Source organism: Notechis scutatus, chromosome 1 (assembly GCF_049901735.1).
Source record: "Notechis scutatus isolate UNSWTSFEM ecotype Mainland chromosome 1, rNotScu1.2, whole genome shotgun sequence".
In the NCBI taxonomy this organism is placed as follows: Eukaryota; Metazoa; Chordata; class Lepidosauria; order Squamata; family Elapidae; genus Notechis; species Notechis scutatus.
This window is the reverse complement of record NC_142009.1, coordinates 173592924-173610989: the sequence shown is the minus strand read 5'-3', so window position 1 is coordinate 173610989 and position 18066 is coordinate 173592924. Positions and strand designations below refer to the sequence as shown.

General features: G+C 39.5%; 2 protein-coding genes across 13 annotated transcripts in view; one reads left to right on the top strand and one right to left on the bottom strand.

Moving 5' to 3' along the window:
• HYCC2 (hyccin PI4KA lipid kinase complex subunit 2) overlaps positions 1–412 on the bottom strand; it is a 66234-nt gene extending 65822 nt beyond the window's left edge. For 6 of the 12 annotated variants that reach the window (XM_087949989.1, XM_087949955.1, XM_087949968.1 and 3 more), the window contains exon 1: positions 87–412. The gene's annotated coding sequence lies outside the window, so the exon portion shown is untranslated. The remainder of the gene's footprint in view (positions 1–86) is intronic. The other 6 variants (XM_087949873.1, XM_087949972.1, XM_087949897.1 and 3 more) reach the window with 2 other exon arrangements.
• On the top strand, positions 409–11929 carry NDUFB3 (NADH:ubiquinone oxidoreductase subunit B3). Its single transcript, XM_026667904.2, has 3 exons — positions 409–555; positions 7738–7863; positions 11685–11929. Exons 2-3 carry the CDS (start codon positions 7742–7744, stop codon positions 11839–11841), a joined length of 279 nt encoding a protein of 92 aa, XP_026523689.1. The 5' UTR covers positions 409–555; positions 7738–7741; the 3' UTR covers positions 11842–11929.
• The last annotated feature ends 6137 nt before the right edge of the window (positions 11930–18066 follow it).

Genomic DNA, 18066 nt, shown 5'->3' with positions numbered 1-18066 from the left:
GAAGCGGCAGAGTTCCCGGCTGCCTGAGAGTTGCTGCCCCGTCCCTTCTACCGAGAGCGAGGGGAGAGCGGGAGGCGACTACCTACCGACGTCCTTCCTCTGCTCGCGGCGGCAGAAAGCCGGCCGCCAACTCAGGAGCGTCTCTTCCCCACAGCAACTCACCACCATTGGTACCGGCGCTACCGCCAATCCCTCCCCCTCCAGCCGCCTCCGGCCCGTAAGCAAGCACGGCAAGAAAAGAAGGAGGCCGCCCATTGGACAGCAGCCCGCCCCTAACAATGACAGCCTTCATTGGCTTCCTCCGATTGCGCGCGCCCGTGGGAAAACACGTGTGGGGGAGGGGGAAGGACGAAAAGAGGTCTCACCGCCGGCTGGGAATAGCCGGTCGGAGTCCGCGCGAAGTGGGCGGAGACAAGTAAAAGGCGGAAAAAACTTTCCTATGGAACCTCCTCAAGCGGCTTCTTTTCTCCGGGTAGATTAGCGGCAGCGAACCGTTCCAGTTTCCGTTTCCGCTTTGATTTCTTGACATTGTGAAGAAGGCTCGCTGAATATCAGGTATGAGCTATTTTGGATGCAGGTTCCTTTCTTTTCTCAATCCCAAATCTCGGTATTTTCTTTCCATAAATACCTGCTTCTGTTAGGAAAAAAATTTCATCGAAGAGGCGAGAGTCATGACGTCTTTGAAGCAATGGGTAACTGCAGTTTCCTCTCTTCTTGAATGGCCACTGACTATATCGTTAAAAGAAAAATAGATTACTGTAGGCCTATTGCGCTTTTAATAAACCGATTTTCCAGATTGATCAGACAGATAAGGCTCCACGGGACAACCCTTGCAGGAAAGGCAAGGTAATATTGCTCTGTAATTAATGTACTGGGGTGTAAAGTTATACATATTGACAGGCGCCTTTTAAACAAGTATGCATCTAAGATAAATTTATATTGACAAATGTAGCAGTGGTTTCTGAATTGTTTTAAATGCTGTTTTTAATTCAGGATTTGTTGACTTAATATGTCTTAAATAGTAATGAAAATGGACACTTTAATTGCCATTGGAAACAAGTATGTTGTACAGAAACATCCATTGTGAATTCAAAGATACAGGAATGTTTTTTATCACAAAATTGGGTGATGAGAAGAAATTGCACTGCTGTGATGTATCATAACCTTTAACCTTTGCATATCAATGACAGTGGTCCAACTATTGTGATGCAATAAGAGCTGAGGATGACAAGTAAAAAGCCTGAGATCAGACAAAACACTCTGCAAGTGCTCTCAACATCCATGGTGGAGGAATGGGTGGCATGACATTGGTTACCATATAACAAAAGAGGAAAATGGAGAAAAGATGGTTCCAAAGGTGATTCAGTGAAAGGGCATGGGAAGAATGTTCCATTTTCTATCTCCTTCCTGTAGTAGCCACTTTAAAAACAGCTCATGTCAAAGAAGATTGTTTGTGACAGACAGAATAACAGAGTTGGAAGGGATCTGGAGGTCTTCTAATAGTCTAACCACTTGTCCCATAACATTTCAGACAAATTGTTGTCCAATCTCTTCTTAAAAACCTTCAGTGTTGAATCATCCACAACTTCTTGAGGCAAGTTGTTCCACTGGTTAATTGTTCTGTTAAGAAATTTTTCTTTAGTTTTACGTTTGCTTGATTAGTTTCTATCCATTGCTTGTCCTGCCTTCAGGTCCCACAACTTCTTTGTGGCAGCATCTTAGATATTGGAATACTGCTGTCATGTCACACTAGTCCTTCTTTTCATTAAACTTGACATACCCAATTCCTGCAGCATTCTTCATATATTTTAAGCTTCCGGTCCTCTAATTATCTTTGTTGCTCTTCTCTACACTTTTTTTAGAGTCTCAAAATCTTTTTTATATAGTGGCAACCAAAACTGGATGCAATATTCCAAGTGTGGTTTTATCAAAGCATTATAAGGTGTTATTAACACTTTGCTTGATCTTGATTTATACTTCTGTTAATGCAGCCTAGGAATGTGTTACCGTTTTTGTCAACTGCAGCACACTGCTGGCTCATATTTAAGTGATTGTCCAGTAGGACTTCAATATCCCTCTCTCAGTTACTACTTTTCAGCTAGGTTCCACCTATTCTATAACTGATCATTTGGTTTTTCTTGCCTAAACTTTACTTTTGTCACAGTGAATTTTATTTTGTTAGATAAGGCCCAGTGTTCAAGTCTGTCAAGATCCTTCTGTATCTTGAGCTTATCTTCTAGAGTGTTGCCTATTCCTGTCAGCTTGGTGTCTGTCATCTGTAAATTAGATGAGTTCCCCTTCTATCCCCTCATCTAAATCATTAATGAAAATGTTGAAGAGTACTGTGCCTAAGACAACACCTTGGGGTACCCTACTGCATACTTCTCTCCATGTAGATGCAGTTCCATTACGGACTACATGTTGAATGCAGTTGAAAATCCAGAAAAAAGTTGAATCTAGTTAAAAATCAATTTGGTAGTGATGCTGTCTAACCCATAATTTAATAAAGTAGTAGGTTGTGGTCTATTTTATCAATAGATTACTGAAGTCCAAGTAAATTATATTCACAGCATTTCTCTGGTCCTCTTAATTTTGTCACATTGCCAAAGAATGCAGTTTCTCTGGCATGATCTGTTTTTGACAAACTCATTGGCTTTTGGTTATGATTTTGTTTGTTCACAGATTCATTGCTTGATTATCCTTTCCAGAATCTTCCAATGTATTGATGTCAGACTGATAGGTATGTCATTTTCTTAAACCCATTTTTTTCCTTTTTTGAAGATGGAAACTACATCAGCCCTTTTCCAGTCATATAGTAGTTCCTTGGTGCTCCATCTTTGAAAGTCAGCGGTTCTGAGATCACATCTACCAGTTCCTTCAGAATGTTGTGGTTCTGAAAGAGAAGAGGGGAAATAATGACAAGCAATCTTTTTTTTTTATCATTTTAGAGTTCCTGAGATAGATTCCTGGTTGCTCATACTGCTCAGTTCTGACATATGCCACATTTTGAGGATAAGAAATTATGAGCATATTAAATTGTTCTTTTAAAAAACCTCTGCTAATTTCACATACTGTTTTTTCATGTTTAAAACAGACATCTCAGTCACAATAAGATTCCTTACATAGTGGTAGAAGATTTGTTCAGCTACATAGCTGAACTTTATTGCTTATTATTGCTTAAATCATTCATTGTTATTGCTTAACAATGAATGATTTAAAGTCACTTTTATAATCTGGAAGTTTCAGTAGCCATTTTAGATCCCTCTTCTCTTTAACCTAGTTACATCAATTTTTATTTTGCTTGTTTTATCTTAATGTAGAATTTGTTTAATTTTATTTCACTTTTCTTTATGTCTGGTGATTCTTATAACATTTTGGTCAGTAACTTTAATAAGATTTTGATTGATTGATTGGTTGTCTTGGAGGAAAGTGTTTTCCAAAAACAAAAGCTATTTATATAATGGATGCAATTTTTTTTCAGTGAAAAAGACAGTTGGACCTCAGACAAATTAATCAGATAATGTGAATAAAAAAACTATGCCTGCAAAAAAGAGAGAAACAGAAACATTACTTTTCCTTGTCACTTACTGGAGGCTATTAAGTGAATTAAATTATTGCATATGCTAGTGCAAATAGAACACTTCTTTTACTCCTTATGATAAAATAAAAGTATGTCAATTGTCAATATTTCTGAAATGCTGTTAGATGTAGTTTCTTACTGTTATAACTACAGTAGATAATTATTAATGTGGAACAGCAGTTTTTCTGGTCCATAGGAAGTTAGGTAATACATTTCCATGTACATGATAGAAAATTTTGATTTTCAATAGAAGACAATATATGTAGTTCAGGTTTGAACTGTAGAATCCTTGGTGCTCTCTGAGCTTGATTGTGTGCTTGCATGCATTTTATTATCAGTACTAGTGAGTGTGGGATTTTTTTCCTTTTTTATATATAGTAGCTTGCCCTGCCAGTGTTGATGGAAGTATAATTTTCTCCTTGGAGTTCCTTGATAAGAGTGTTGTTTTCTACTTGATAGTTTGTCTGGTGTTAATCCCTGCTTATCTGGGTGTTGGCTGCTGCAGAGGATATGTTGTGGTCTTTTTGTTATTCCTTGCTTTTTTATTGAATTTTTGTTTATCTAGCTGTCTGTCATCTATCTATCTATTGAATTTATTTGCCACCTATCTCATACCTATCAACTCTGGGTGGCTTACAACATTTACACATGTCCTTTGACTGTGTGTAAATATGCCAAGTAAATTTAAGATCAGAATGCCCAGAATCATGGACCTCATCAACTTCTGCCACACTTACCTACTTTCATTCCGATGGACAGATATTCTAACAAACCAGAGGAATATCCATGAGATCATCATAATCATAGCAGAGGTTGTAATGCGGCATCTAGAAATCATAGCAGTTCAACACATTCAACAAAAATATGGACACCTAGAAAATTAGAAAAAGGAAACAGGTTGCCTGAATATCTCCCAAGAAAATAGATAATCACACAACTTTATCAAAAAGTGTGTGACCATTCAAACCACTATAGCACAATCCAACACAAGCTATGGAAAAGAAAACTCTACATTACGTCAAAACAACCAATATACTACAACTACATGCCATTACTATAGCACACAGACTAACTAAAATCCTCTGAAATATCTTAATTAAACCAAAAGAACAGTAGCCCAAGTGGGGAAAAAACACAATCATCTACAACATGGAGTGTAATGACTGTAGCAGCCATCATACAGAACACATTCATGAACATGAACGGCAGTCATAAGACTTATGAAAACTCTTTAATCTTACAGATTCAACCACAGTTTCAACTGGGAAACAGTGAACATTGAAAAATGCCTGGAATTGGGACTTCCGGTTTGGGTCTCTTCAGTGACAAACCGAAATCCGCAATCATGCACGGTTTTGATCTGTGCTCGCCGTTGGAGTGCCCCAATCCTTTGGATTCGGGGCTGAAGCCACCCCGTAGAGGTGGTGAAGATGGGGGAGATTGCTAGCCGAGTGGAGGGGAGCCGCATCTCTCCTCCTTGGCTGGTCTAAACTCCCTTCCTCGAAGGCGGTTGCAGCGGTGGTCAGAAATGGCCACCTCAAAGAACCCGACTGGATAAGATTGTGCAGGAGGAAGACAAAGAGGAAAGCAGGACAGACCGGGCTAAACAACAGAGAACATCTAAGCAAGGTACCCTGAATCTAAAAGTACCTAGAGGGATACTTCTGAAAGAAGATCTTTAAGCGGCGAAGGAGAGAGAAAAGGAGGTTAAAAACCCTTTTTTTACCTTTATATTGGCAATTACAAATGGTATGGAAAGAAATTTATATTAATCTATTTTGACACTGATAGGCAACCTTAAGCTGAAATCTAAGTGTCAAAAGGAGAATAAAGATTTTTTCTTGGTCATTTTGAAGTCCTAAAAAGGAGAAGAGTGGAGGCAAAAGGGTGGGACTTGGAATAATGGAAAAATGGAGTGCCACCTGGAAAAATAAAGAGGATTAACAGTGAAACTTTGAAAAGACTCCAGAGGATACATTGTAACTGAAATCTTATTAAAAGATACAGTAACCCACGGAAAGGAAAAGTAAAGGAAAGAAACAAGAAGGAACAGTCTGGGATCATTTGGTGATTTTTTAAAAAAAGTTTTTGGCATTTTTTTTCTTTTTCTGTTTTTACTTAAAGTCAATCAGGTGGTTGTTCAAAAGTGTTTAAAATGCCATCACTCCTAGAGGAGTTGAAGATGAGTCTTAAAAAACAGAAAGAAGATGCAGAAAGGGGAGGAAGATCCTTTGGCTTCGCATTTGAATTTTTTGAAATGGAGATCCTGAACTATGAAAACCAAAAGGAAAAGCTTCAAGAGTAAGAAGAAGGGCAGGACAAAGAAGAAGCCATTTTCAATGATCAAATAATGCAAAGTGTGGAAAAAAGGGGGAAAAGGGAGAAAGGAGTTAAAAGTTTGAGATCAAAGGGAACAGCCAAAAAGAAAAATAGTCTGAAAAAGTAGTGTAACAGCAAGGAGAAGCAGAAAAGAAAACTACAGAAGGGAAAATTAGAGAAGGGTATAAAAAAAGGGATGAGAAAAGGGGGGGAAAGATAGAAAGGGAAAGAACTTATGAGGGACAAAAGCAGGAAATAAAGAAAAAGGGGAAACGTACTAGGATTAAAGGTATTTGCTCAGCTAGAAAACAGACAATATTTAAATTAAGTTAAAAGTGAGGATTCTGCAAAGGTACAAAAGATAGTGTTGTGACAGTAGAATACTGTAATGAGTTAGATATGAAATAAATAAATAATCTATGAGATAAAACTATTGTTATGTAATGGTATGTTTATTTATAATTAATGCAATAATAAAGAAGAGAGGGAAACATTGCAATTGTTTTTAAAGATTGATAAAATCTTGAAAAGAAATGTGAAAGATAAGGAAATTCATACCAGTTATTAGAATGAATTTGAATAATTATTTTGCTTATTAATGGTAAATAAGTTATAAGATAAAACTGTATGACTATCCAATGGTATGTTTATTAACAGTTAAGTAATAATGAAGAAGGGAGGGAAACGTTTCAGTTGTTCTCAAAAGATTGATAGATATTGAAAAGAAACATGAAAGATTTACAAGGTTCATACCAGTACTAGAATGATTTTGAATAACTATTTTGTTTACTAATGTTTATATATATATATATTGTTTTTGCTATGTTTTTAGAATTTTTCTTTTTACATTTTCAAGGGGAAGTACCAAGCAGAGTCTGAATGATGAGATCTACATGATATAAAATAGATATTAGAAATTTGAATGTTATAATTTTAGAATGCACAAATTCAGTGTTTAATGAGATTTCATATGATAATAACAATAAGATTTAAAGTTGTTGCACTTTGATTGGCAATCATAGGGGGAATTTTGCTTCTTAAGAATGTTGGAAGAGAACATATGAAATTGTAAACAAGACAGACAAAAGTATAAGTACAATGAATAAAAAGATATAGAAATTTAGGTAAAAGAAATACAATTGAATAAGAAGAAAATGAGATGACCATAAAAAAAATTAAGAGAAGTAAAGGGAGAAATAGTAAGAAGTTGGAAAAAGAGTAATAAGATATGAAGTTGAATACATAAGATGAATATGCATATGAAATTGTGTCTGTGTGGAAATGTGATACCCCTGAACCATGTTGTACTCAAATAAGATGTTTTATTTGTTTTGTTAAAATTCAATAAAACTTTATTTAAAAAAAAGAAAGAAAAATGCCTGAAAGTTGGGTATTCAGACAAATCAGCCATCACCTGAAATAGAAATAAACCTAGAAGAGAAATAGACCATATTAACATACTGAAATAAACCATATTAACATACTATACAAAAGAGAGAACAAAAAGAACAGGCATATCCTCCCTCATAGCTAGCACCCAGATAAACAGGAACAAAACACCAGACAAACATTCAAGCAGTAAACAACCTAATCAGGGGACTACCAAGGTGAAAAGCATATCCCTGCCAACATGGCAGGGCAAGCTGCTATAAACGGGGAGGAAATCTCACACTCACTTGCACTCATTAGCCAACTTACCTAGTTGGATAATGAACAATTTCCAAGCAAACAACCAAGCTGAAAGAGCACCAAAGACTCCACAATATTGATTTTGCAATATTCCAAATGAACAAGCACTGTATATTTTGTGAGTTTTACTTTTACAAATCTTTTCTCAGGATTATGGGCCATGGTCATGGGAACAGTGAGCTTCCTGATTACAGGCAATGGAAAATAGAAGGTACCCCCTTGCAAAATGTTCAGGAAAGGTTGGCTAAACTTGGTCTCAAGGATCCATGGCTTCGGTAAGAGTTGGCATATATGAAATCCTTACTTTGTTCAAGTCAATCACAAAACACATTTTATGAAACAAAACAAAAATAAAGTTCACATTCTAGATACATAAGTCATTAAGCATTTTGTTTTCTAAGCATTTTTTGTCCTATATTTGGAAATACAGAGTAGATTGACTCTGAAATTTTAGAATAGAAATGTAAAGGCTGATAATAAGATTTGTGAGGACATTCTTGCACAAGAGAACTAGATTTCCTTATATTAAGTCGAATCAGTTCTTCAGAAAATTTACATCCTTAAATTTAAAAAGAGTTTCTTAAAATTGTGCAGTTCATACTTTGAATAAGATCCAATTTGAATTCAACATAAATTTTGTTTTGCTAAGGCTCTGCTAGAAAATACATTATAGCAATAGCAATAGCACTTAGACTTATATACCGCTTTATAGTGCTTCTCAGCTCTCTCTAAGCGGTTTACAGACTCAGCATATTGCCCTCAACAATCTGGGTCCTCATTTTACTCACCTCAGAAGGATGGAAGGCTGAGTCAACCTGGAGCCTGGGTGGGATTTGAACTGCCAAATTGTAGGCAATGGCTGCAGCAGAAGTAGCTTGCAGGACTGCACTCTAACCACTGTGCCACAGAAGCTCCTTTAAATCAAGGGTCGGTAACCTTTTGGACCTCAGGGACCACCAAACTCATAACTTTAGATCCCAGGGACCACTAACTGGTTCTGTGGGCATGGCCTAATTTGTGGGTGTGGCTTGGTGGTCATGTGACTGGCTGGGCATGGCTTGTATGTAAATATTATAAATATTTATATAAATATTGAATTTTTTATTAAAAAAGAGCAACTTTTACTCAAAATCAGGCAAAGCAGGCAGGCAAATTGAGTTGCTCACAGAATCACAGATTCATTCAGAGATCTATCTATCTGCCATCGGCTAGCTCAGTCTGTCACATAAAATTTGCTTTTAAGCAAACTCACAACACACCATGTATGTAAATATTGATTTTTTTATAAAAAAAAGAGCAACTTTTACCCAAAATCAGGCAAAGCAGGCAGATTGAGTTGCTTACAGAATCATTCAGTGATCTATCTATCTGCCATCGGCTAGCTCAGTCTCTCAAATTTGCTTGCCTTGAGTGCACTGAATTTGCTTGCAAGCAAACCTTCAGTCCTAAGGGAAGCAGAGCCGAAGATCTAAAGACTAGCTAGAAAGCAAGAAATCCAACCGTTTTCTGCTTCCTAGCTAATCTAAATCTCCTGGCACAGCAGAACAGATGATGGTCGGAAAAAGAAAAAATAGAAATTTAGCAGGCAAGTTTGCCGGGTAAGGAGTGAGTGGGCGAGGAGGGTACCCGCAGGCAGTGTGGGCGGTGCAGCCTTGTGTTTCTGCGCAGCCTGGATTAATTGCTTTGGGAGTGAGATTTCTCTGCGGGCCACCAAAATTTTCTCATGGCCCACCGATTGGCGACCGCTGCTTTAAATGGTTTAAAATTATCCTTTAAATGGTTTTCTGACATATACACTGCACATTATTTTGCAATCTTTTGTATTCATTAATACTAATGTTAGATTTTTAAAATTGGAACTGTAGTTTTCAGGTATTTTTTTCATTGTTATCTTTATGAAATGTAACCCAGATGCAGATGACACTACGTGCTGTTCAAAAGCCTTTGATTTTGAATGTAGATATTTTTATCTATACACATGAACTTTCAGGACAGTACAGGTTGTCCACAACTTACAACCACAACTGAGACCAGAATTCACATTACTAAGCAAGAGGATTGTTAAGTGAATCATATCCAATATTTATGACCTTGGTGGTGTGGAGACAATAACTTGGTCCTCAACACCAATAAGACCAAGGAGCTTATAGTGGACTATAGGAGGAACAGATCAGACATCCAGCCCTTGCTTCTCAATGGAGACCAAATGGAGCAAGTGGCCAGTTTTAAGTTTCTGGGTGTTATTCTAAAAGAGGACCTGACCTGGGGTGCTCACATTGCAGCACTGGTCAAAAGGGCCCAGCAGAGATTATACTACCTGAGACTTCTCAGAAAACAACTGAATGAAAAACTGCTGGTGACCTTCTACCACTGCACCATAGAGAGTATCTTAACTTACTGCACCTCTGTATGATTTACCAATTTTACAGTGGCAGATAGGAAAGCACTCCAGAGGGTTAATGTCATTGTTCAGAAGATCATTGGTTGCCCTCTCCCCTCTTTGGAACAGCTTTATAGCTCCCGCTGCCTTAAGAAAGTTCAAAACATTCTCAAAGATCCGTCTCATCCTGGGAACCCTTTTTCTGAACTATTACCATCTGGCAGATGGTACACAATAATAAAAACAAGGAAAAATGGGCTGAAAAACAACTTTTTCCAGGGTAGTAGCTCTTTTGAATTCTGCTGTATAGTGCAGTGTTGGTGTGGTGTCGGGGGTTTTCGGTTCAATGTGTGAAGGGTGAAGGATGTGTGTTTGTGTTTATTTTCATGGTCATGATGTGCACTGAAGATGGTGTTTGATTTCCTTGTATGAAGTGCAATGGCAATAAAGTAAACTAAACTTATTTGCCATGGTGGTTAAACAAATCACTGCAGGTGTTAAGTGAATTATGCGGTTGTTAAGTGAATCTGGCTTCCCCCATTGTCTTTGCTTGTCAGAAGCTGGCTGCAAGGTCGTATATAACGATCATATGATTCCGATGGTGCAGCCATCATAAATAAATGCCAGTTCCCAGCACCCAAATTTTGAACACATGACCATAGGAAAGCTGCAATGGTCCTAAGTATGAGGATCAGTTATAAGTCATTTTTTTCAGTGCCATTGTAACTTGGAACAGTGACTAAACAAATGGTTGTAAGTTGTGTACTGCCTGTATGACTTTCATAATTAATGAAGTGCTCATTTGAAAAAAAGTAATAGTGGTTGGAACATAAGAATTTTAGTTGTTGCCTAATTATAAGTGCCGATTTCATAAATCCCATTTCCTATGCAACTCTGTTTGGTTCTGTGAAGATTAATTTTGAACTGAAAACATTTGGAGTGAATCTCTAGTAAAGGAGTAAATTGCAAGATAATCATTGTAGCTTCAAAACATGTTTTTTTCTGGTAGCTGCCTCATTAAAGAGCTCTATTAAATGAATTGGTGATTACAGCTGAAGTAATGGAAAATTATATGAAGGCTTGTGAATATAGCTATGAGGATTCTGATTAGAGGCCCCAAGCTATAAATAGTAGCATCAGGTGTTAGAGAACATGTGGTTAAGTGGTGAAGACATCAGGCTGGAAATTGGGAGATGGTGAGCTCTAGTCCTGCCTTAGACATGAAAAAATTGGCCAGATGACTTTGGCCCAGTCACTCTCTTTCTGCCCAGTTCACCTCACAGGATTGCTATGGGGAGGAAAATAGGAGGAGGGAATATTAAGTATGTTTGTGCCTTGAGTTATGTATAAAAATAATAAAGATGGAATATAAATTAAATAAAAAACAAATGATCGTTCTTAGAGGAAAAATAGGAATACTGTATAGTTTTTCTTTGAACATACTTTATTCTAAGACGGAAGGCTCTTTGGGGCAATTCTCCCTCTCTCGTCTGTTCGCACATACTCCAACCCATGTTTTTCCAGGAAACAATAAACACCTGCAGATACCTTTTGACTAAGTGATGATGAATCTAAAGAGAAGAAGGGTATATAATTGCAATAATTTACTCAATTTTCAGGTATACTTAATTCTGTATATGTAAGTTAAACTGGTGGGCTAAAAGGTAAAGTTGCAAAATTGTGTAATTTTTCATCTTATGTCTGTTCTTTCTCTAGCAATGAAGCATGGAGATTCTCAGGTGGCTTTGCAAAACCAGTCACTTTCCTGGACACAATCGCCAAAGGATTCAAATGGGGTTTTGCCGCTTTTGTTGTGGCACTTGCAGTTGAATATACATTTTTCCCCCCAGAAAAAAATAAGGGACATCACTGAAGATTTGTTTGTGTCTTCTGGGTCTTGAGTCCATTGTATAGTCTGACGTTTCATGGAATGGAGCACATTAAAGTTCCTCAAAGAAGAATATATGTGTAGTCTCTCTTTCCTCCACAATTATGGGAAGAAACGTAGATATATATCAAAATAGTCCATTATTACTTAAAGAGAATGGAAAGGCCGCCATTTGTTTATTTTTGTCCGAATATTTTTCTGTTCTGCTAGAACATCTAGGAGAGCACCATAAGCCTAAGTTAAACAGATTCCCATGCATCATGACCTCATCCCTTTTTATAAATGGATGCGTAACTTTTATTAAGATTTGCATTTATATCATATCTTTTTTTCTCCACACATTTAAGAGTGAAATATATGGATGTTGTTAAATCCATCTTCCCTCAATTTTATCCCATTAATACCACTATGAAGCAAGTTAGATCGAGAGAGAGCCATTTGATCTAGACCACGGGTGTCAAACTCGCAGCATCACATCACATGACGTATCACAACTTTTTCCCCTTCGCTTAACCAGGGTGGGCGTGTGCAAGTTTGACACCCCTGATCTAGACCAAAAGTGTGGTTTAAATACCAATATGCCAATTAATAAATCCAGCACAATAAAATCCAGATGTAGCTAAGCAACCTCTATAGATGTGGACCAGGTAACTGGAGTACAGTCAGAATGGATCCAATTGATTGGTTTGAAAAAAAAAATGAAAATTCTCACCATGAGTCTCTGAGGGTTACGTTTTAGCTCCCTCCCTCCAGCATCTTGGTTGCATAGGATGAATCCCTGCTCTCCATCAAAGTTCAAATGGCCCTCGCTATATCATAACATCCTTCCAAACCTAACTTATTTGACATCTCATCCATCATCACTCTCTCTCCCTTGGAAACCAATAGCCTGATTTGGCATTGAGAGAGTAAAGAGGAAGTTTAGGAGCAACAGAGCCAACTGCTCATGCTTTCTCCATTCAACAGTTCAGTTGGACATTGACAAATTGGCAACGAATGTTGTGAGATATTGCCTGTTAAGAACCGTGGCTACCTTCAGAACCAATTCTGTCCAGACCATCAATGCTATAGGTCAGGGGTCCCCAAACTTAGCAACTTTAAGACTTGTGGACTTCAACTCCCAGAATTCTCCAGCCAGCTGCTATAGGTTATCAAATAGGCTTAGGTTTTCGGTAAGTCCAAAATAATATACTACCAGTAATACCGTGTTTCTCACATAATAAGGCCGGGCCTTATTTTTTTTTTGACCCCCGAAAAAACGGCTAGGCCGTCTTTTCGAGGTGACTAATCCCCGTGCATCCTCGGGTGGGTGGGCGGCGACGGCGACATCTTGGATGTTCGGGAGACCTTCGGGTTCGGGCCACTGTTGCTTTCCCTTCTCCCTTGCTGCCCCTTCTCCCTTGCTGCCGCGGCGTTAGAGCAACACCGCGGCGTTTGGTGCACCCACGTGTGGCCAGTCAGGGCTCCTCCCTGCAACCGGAGCCCTGAGGAGACACTTAGCTTCAGGCGCTCCCATCTTCCCTTTGCTTTCGAAGGTAAAGCGAATTATTTTACAAAGCCTCCCCTGCCTGAGAGGGGCCCAACCCCACGTGGGAGGCTAATCTCCCGGGGCCTCTTCGGTTCCTCCCGACCTCCCTACACTGTGCGCCTCTGGCGCCGGTCCCTTCAGCCCAGCGAGCTCTTCCACCTCAAAGAAAGGACAGGCGGGCGGCTGCAGGACAGCCGCAGCGGGTCCGAGCCGCTCACAGCGAAACAGCCACCACCCTTAGCCCGACGCGGGGAGAACGACCGAGGTTAGCGCCCGCCAGCCCGTCCTTCCCGCCTTTGGAGGCACCTGCACCGAGCGCCTCCGCGGCCAGCCTAGCCACGCCGCTTCCGACCGACTCCGGCCGAGATTTGGGAACGAGGGCAGGAGGAGGCATGCACGCACCTGCGGCTCGCTTTCACGGGTCTACCCAGCCCGCACGGCTCTGGCGCGGCCTGGTGGGATGAGCGGAGGGTCTGGTGGGGAGGTGCTCGCTGCCCACCAGGGCCGCGCCAGAGCCGTGCGGGCTGGGTAGACCCGTGAAAGCGAGCCGTGGGTGCGTGCGTGCCTCCTCCTGCCCCTCGTTCCCAAATCTCGCCCGGAGGAGTTGGTCGGAAGCGGCGTGGCTAGGCTGGCCGTGGAGCGCTCAGTGCAGGTGCCTCCAAAGGCGGGAAGGGCGGGCTGGCGGGCGCTAACCTCGGTCGTTCTCCCGCGTTGGGCTAAGGGTGGTGGCTGTTTCCGCTGCGAGCGGCTCGGACCCGCTGCTGCTGCTCCGCAGCCGCCCGCCTGTCCTTTCTTTGAGGTGGAAGAGCTCGCTGGGCTGAAGGCGCGTCAGAGGCGCACAGTGTAGGGAGGTCGGGGAGGAACCGAAGAGGCCCCGGGAGATTAGCCTCCCCACGTGGGGTTGGGCTGCCCTCTCAGGCAGGGGAGGCTTTGTAAAATAATTCGCTTTACCTTCAAAAGCAAAGGGAAGATGGGAGCGCCTGAAGCCAAGTGTCTCCTCAGGGCTCCGGTTGCAGGGAGGAGCCCTGACTGGCCGCACGTGGCTGCGCCAAATGCCTAACGCCGTGGCAGCAAGGGAGAAGGGAAAGCAATGGTGGAAGGTCTCCCGATATGAAGTGCCCCACCAACGCAGGCAGCACCATATCCGGGCATGCAACAAAAGTACTTCCTAAGGGCAAGCCCCCCGCTGCCATTCCCCCCCCCCCCATTTTGCATTTTTAATATGGGCCTTAATTTGGGGGGAGGGGCTTAATTTGATTTTATGCCAATAAAACATGGTGGGGCTTCCTATTGGTGGAGGCCGTATTGTTGGAGAAACATGGTAATTATTATAAATAATAGCCAACAGTCATAGCATTCAAGACAATCAAACTTCCTTGGTACTCAATAGTTACACGGGGTTAACTATGGGGGAATGTAATGTTCTCAGTGGCAGAGATAGAAGAGTTCAAATAAGTGTAGGGGAAGCAGTGGATTGAATTGTATAGCTATGGAAAGAGCATCAAAATAAAACTAAAATATGCAAATTCAAATCTGCCATAGCAAAGGACAAGACTTTAGCTTTGTTACTACAGTAAAATTGCAATTAAGAAATAAAATGTGCATATTCTCAGATATGTTAGGTGGAACACTTGAACAAGTTGTGGGGTTCAGCTTAATTTTTGAAAATAAAGTGGTTCAGACTTCTGATTGAGGAGGGAGAGACAAAGAGTGTGAGAAAAAAAATTTTGTTGGTTTGATATGATAAAAAATGGCTAAGCCAAAAATGGGAAGAGAGACAGCATTTGCCCCACTGATCAGGAATTGATTTTCTTCTCTTCTGACTTCACTGAGTGGTAGAAGAGCATTTTTATAATTTGGGTAAGTAAGAGATTTAGGAAATTATTTATTTATTGAATTTATATGCTGCCAATCTCACTATTAAGGCAATGCATAAATTGCTGTAAAAATCCAAAACCAAATGCTCATTACAGGATTTGGGAAATTATCAATATTGTATCAGATAGGAAAAACATATGCATTTTATTTTGTCTTCCTAAACTGTGGAGGGAGACAAAAAAGCAAAAAGATTGTTTAGCATTAAATTTAGATTGTTTTACTGGCACAAGTATTCTAACAGCCCAACATTGACACCAATATAATGAAATGGGTTATGATATCAGAGCACTGTATCTATCCATTATATTTGCATCTCATTGTATTGAACAACAATAAGAGGCAGACTTTCCAACATTAGACTGAGTTTATCAAACTGGTAATTTCAGTTTGTACCAAATTCTCAAGCTTTAACTGATTTGTTTACATTTATTATCAGAGAAATTGTCTCTGAGTTTATTTTTTTAAAGTTAAACTTTAAAAAATAACCTTTAACTTTTGTCTTAAAAAAGAAGATTCATACCAGCATTAATCTTACTTGAGGACTACTTGCCTTCAAGCCATGTCTGCTGATTGAAGAGTATTAATCAGAAAATGGATTGTGGTGGGGGATGGGGAAAATATCGGAAGAAATCCACATTTCTGGTGGGAGTCCGTTGCTCAAGTTTTAATCATGGAAAAGATTCCTCAGTGCTTTTGCCAAACTGAGATAGAGTTTCCTTTTCAACTCTAGGCTTCTTTTACCCAACATATGTGAAAACTACCCGATGCTTACCTTTGTTGCTGAGACATAGGCATCATGCAGTAAAAACATTTAGGTCAAAGTTGTTCCATCCTATTGTCATTCATTTGTATGGCTAACTAGGATTACGATAGAGTAACTGCAACAGAGAAAGTCAGGCTGCTGCTAAGAATATTTTCCACTGAAAAATGTAACTTGTTTCTGTTTGGGCTATACTGTGATTGATTAATATTTGATCAGCATGATAAATTTCCAGTGTTTGAATATATTATTTTGGAAGGATCAAGGATGAAGAGGGCAGAGACAGGACAAATTGGAAACATGGGAAGGGTAAAGAAAATGCATAGTTGTGGGGGGAGCTTCTAGTATGGAATTAAATACAAAAACATTGATCAATAAAAGAAAAACATAAAATGGTTGCAGTCTGTAACTTGCTTGGCTTTTGCAAAGCCATTTGAACTAATTGTTCCCAAGGGCCTTTGGTGCAACTGATGAATCTGCTTTTGTAATTATTTGATAGTTTTGTTCCTATTACTCTGTAAAGCATTTTGAGTCATTTGAAGTATGACAAATATTTGTAGAAAATTATAAAAGTTGGATGCGGGGATATTCATGATACTGTTCATGGCTGATAAGGTTAATGGCTTTTCCTCCAAGTAAGAATGAAAATTACTAAAATATCTGCTTATTTGGCAGAAGGAATTGCCATTTAATGCAATATCCTTCCCTTTGAAGTGTCATTATTTTGCTAAAATTCATTTAACACACTGAAAAAATGCTGGAACAGTTTTATTGAAAAAGTGATTCTTAGATCTTTGGCCTCCTAGCCTTGACCAAAATACAGACAGTCCTTGCTTACTGAAAACACTGAAAAGGAGACATATGCGCCAGTCCTTAATGTTGCAGCTGTTGTAGTGACCCTACAATCACATGATTACAATTTGGGTGCTTGGCAATTGGTGCATATGAAGGCGAATATACGTGTGCCCAGATAATGTTGCAGGAACCAAGGTGGGTAGGTCACCGGGACAAGAGGTTTTGTCTTTTGAGCTTTCGGACTCCGGTCCCAGTGACCGACCCAGATTGGTTCCTGGAATTGATGCATAATGTATAAAGGTTGTAGCATCCCACAGTCATGTAAGTATCATTTGCAATCTTCATAGTTTGCTTCTGAGATGTCAACACTAAAACCAATAGGAAGTTATGATCACATATCAGACTTAACGGCCTGTAATGATTTGCTTAATAACTGCAGCAGGAACTGAAGGAATGACACCATAAATTAGGCACATCATGTGACTTTTCATTTTATGACTGATGCTTAATGACAGTTGCTTGTTCTCATGGGATTACCCATATTGGGGCATTGGCAAAATGGAGCCAATTAGGGCAAACAGGAACGGGGGGGGGGACAAATCGGGTAACATGCTGAGGCATATTCAAAACAACACTCAGATCCATCAGGCAAATGGATCAAGATTATTTTAAGCAGCTTAACATCAGATGGCCACTACATAACACAGGTAGTCCTTGACTTAACTGTTTAGAGACTAAAGTTACAATAGAACTGAAGAAATGACTTATGACTGGTTTTGCAGCATCCCCATGGTCACATAAATATTCAGGCAACTGGCATGTATTTATAACAGTTACACTGTCCCAAGGTCATGTGATCACCATTTGTAACCTTTCCAGTTGGCTTTTTACAAGCAAAGTCAAAGGGGGAAGCCAGATTTGCTTAACCACCAAATAGTTCGCTTAACGATAGTGATTTGCTTAACAACTGCAAAAAGTTTGTAAATGGGACAAAACTCACTTAACCTTGCTTAGCAATGGAAATTTTGGGCTCAGTTGTGACAGTAAGTCAAGGACTACCTGTATAGTATCCATTCTGATTTAAGGCAAATAATGTTTAAAGTCCTAAATATCTAAATTGACCTGATTGATAGGTTTCTTAAAGCCATTTTGTAACTCTATTGATTAACATGATCTTATCAAAACATTTTCTATAGATTCTAATATATGCAATTCTATCTTTTGTTATTTTGGATTATTTTTTCTCATT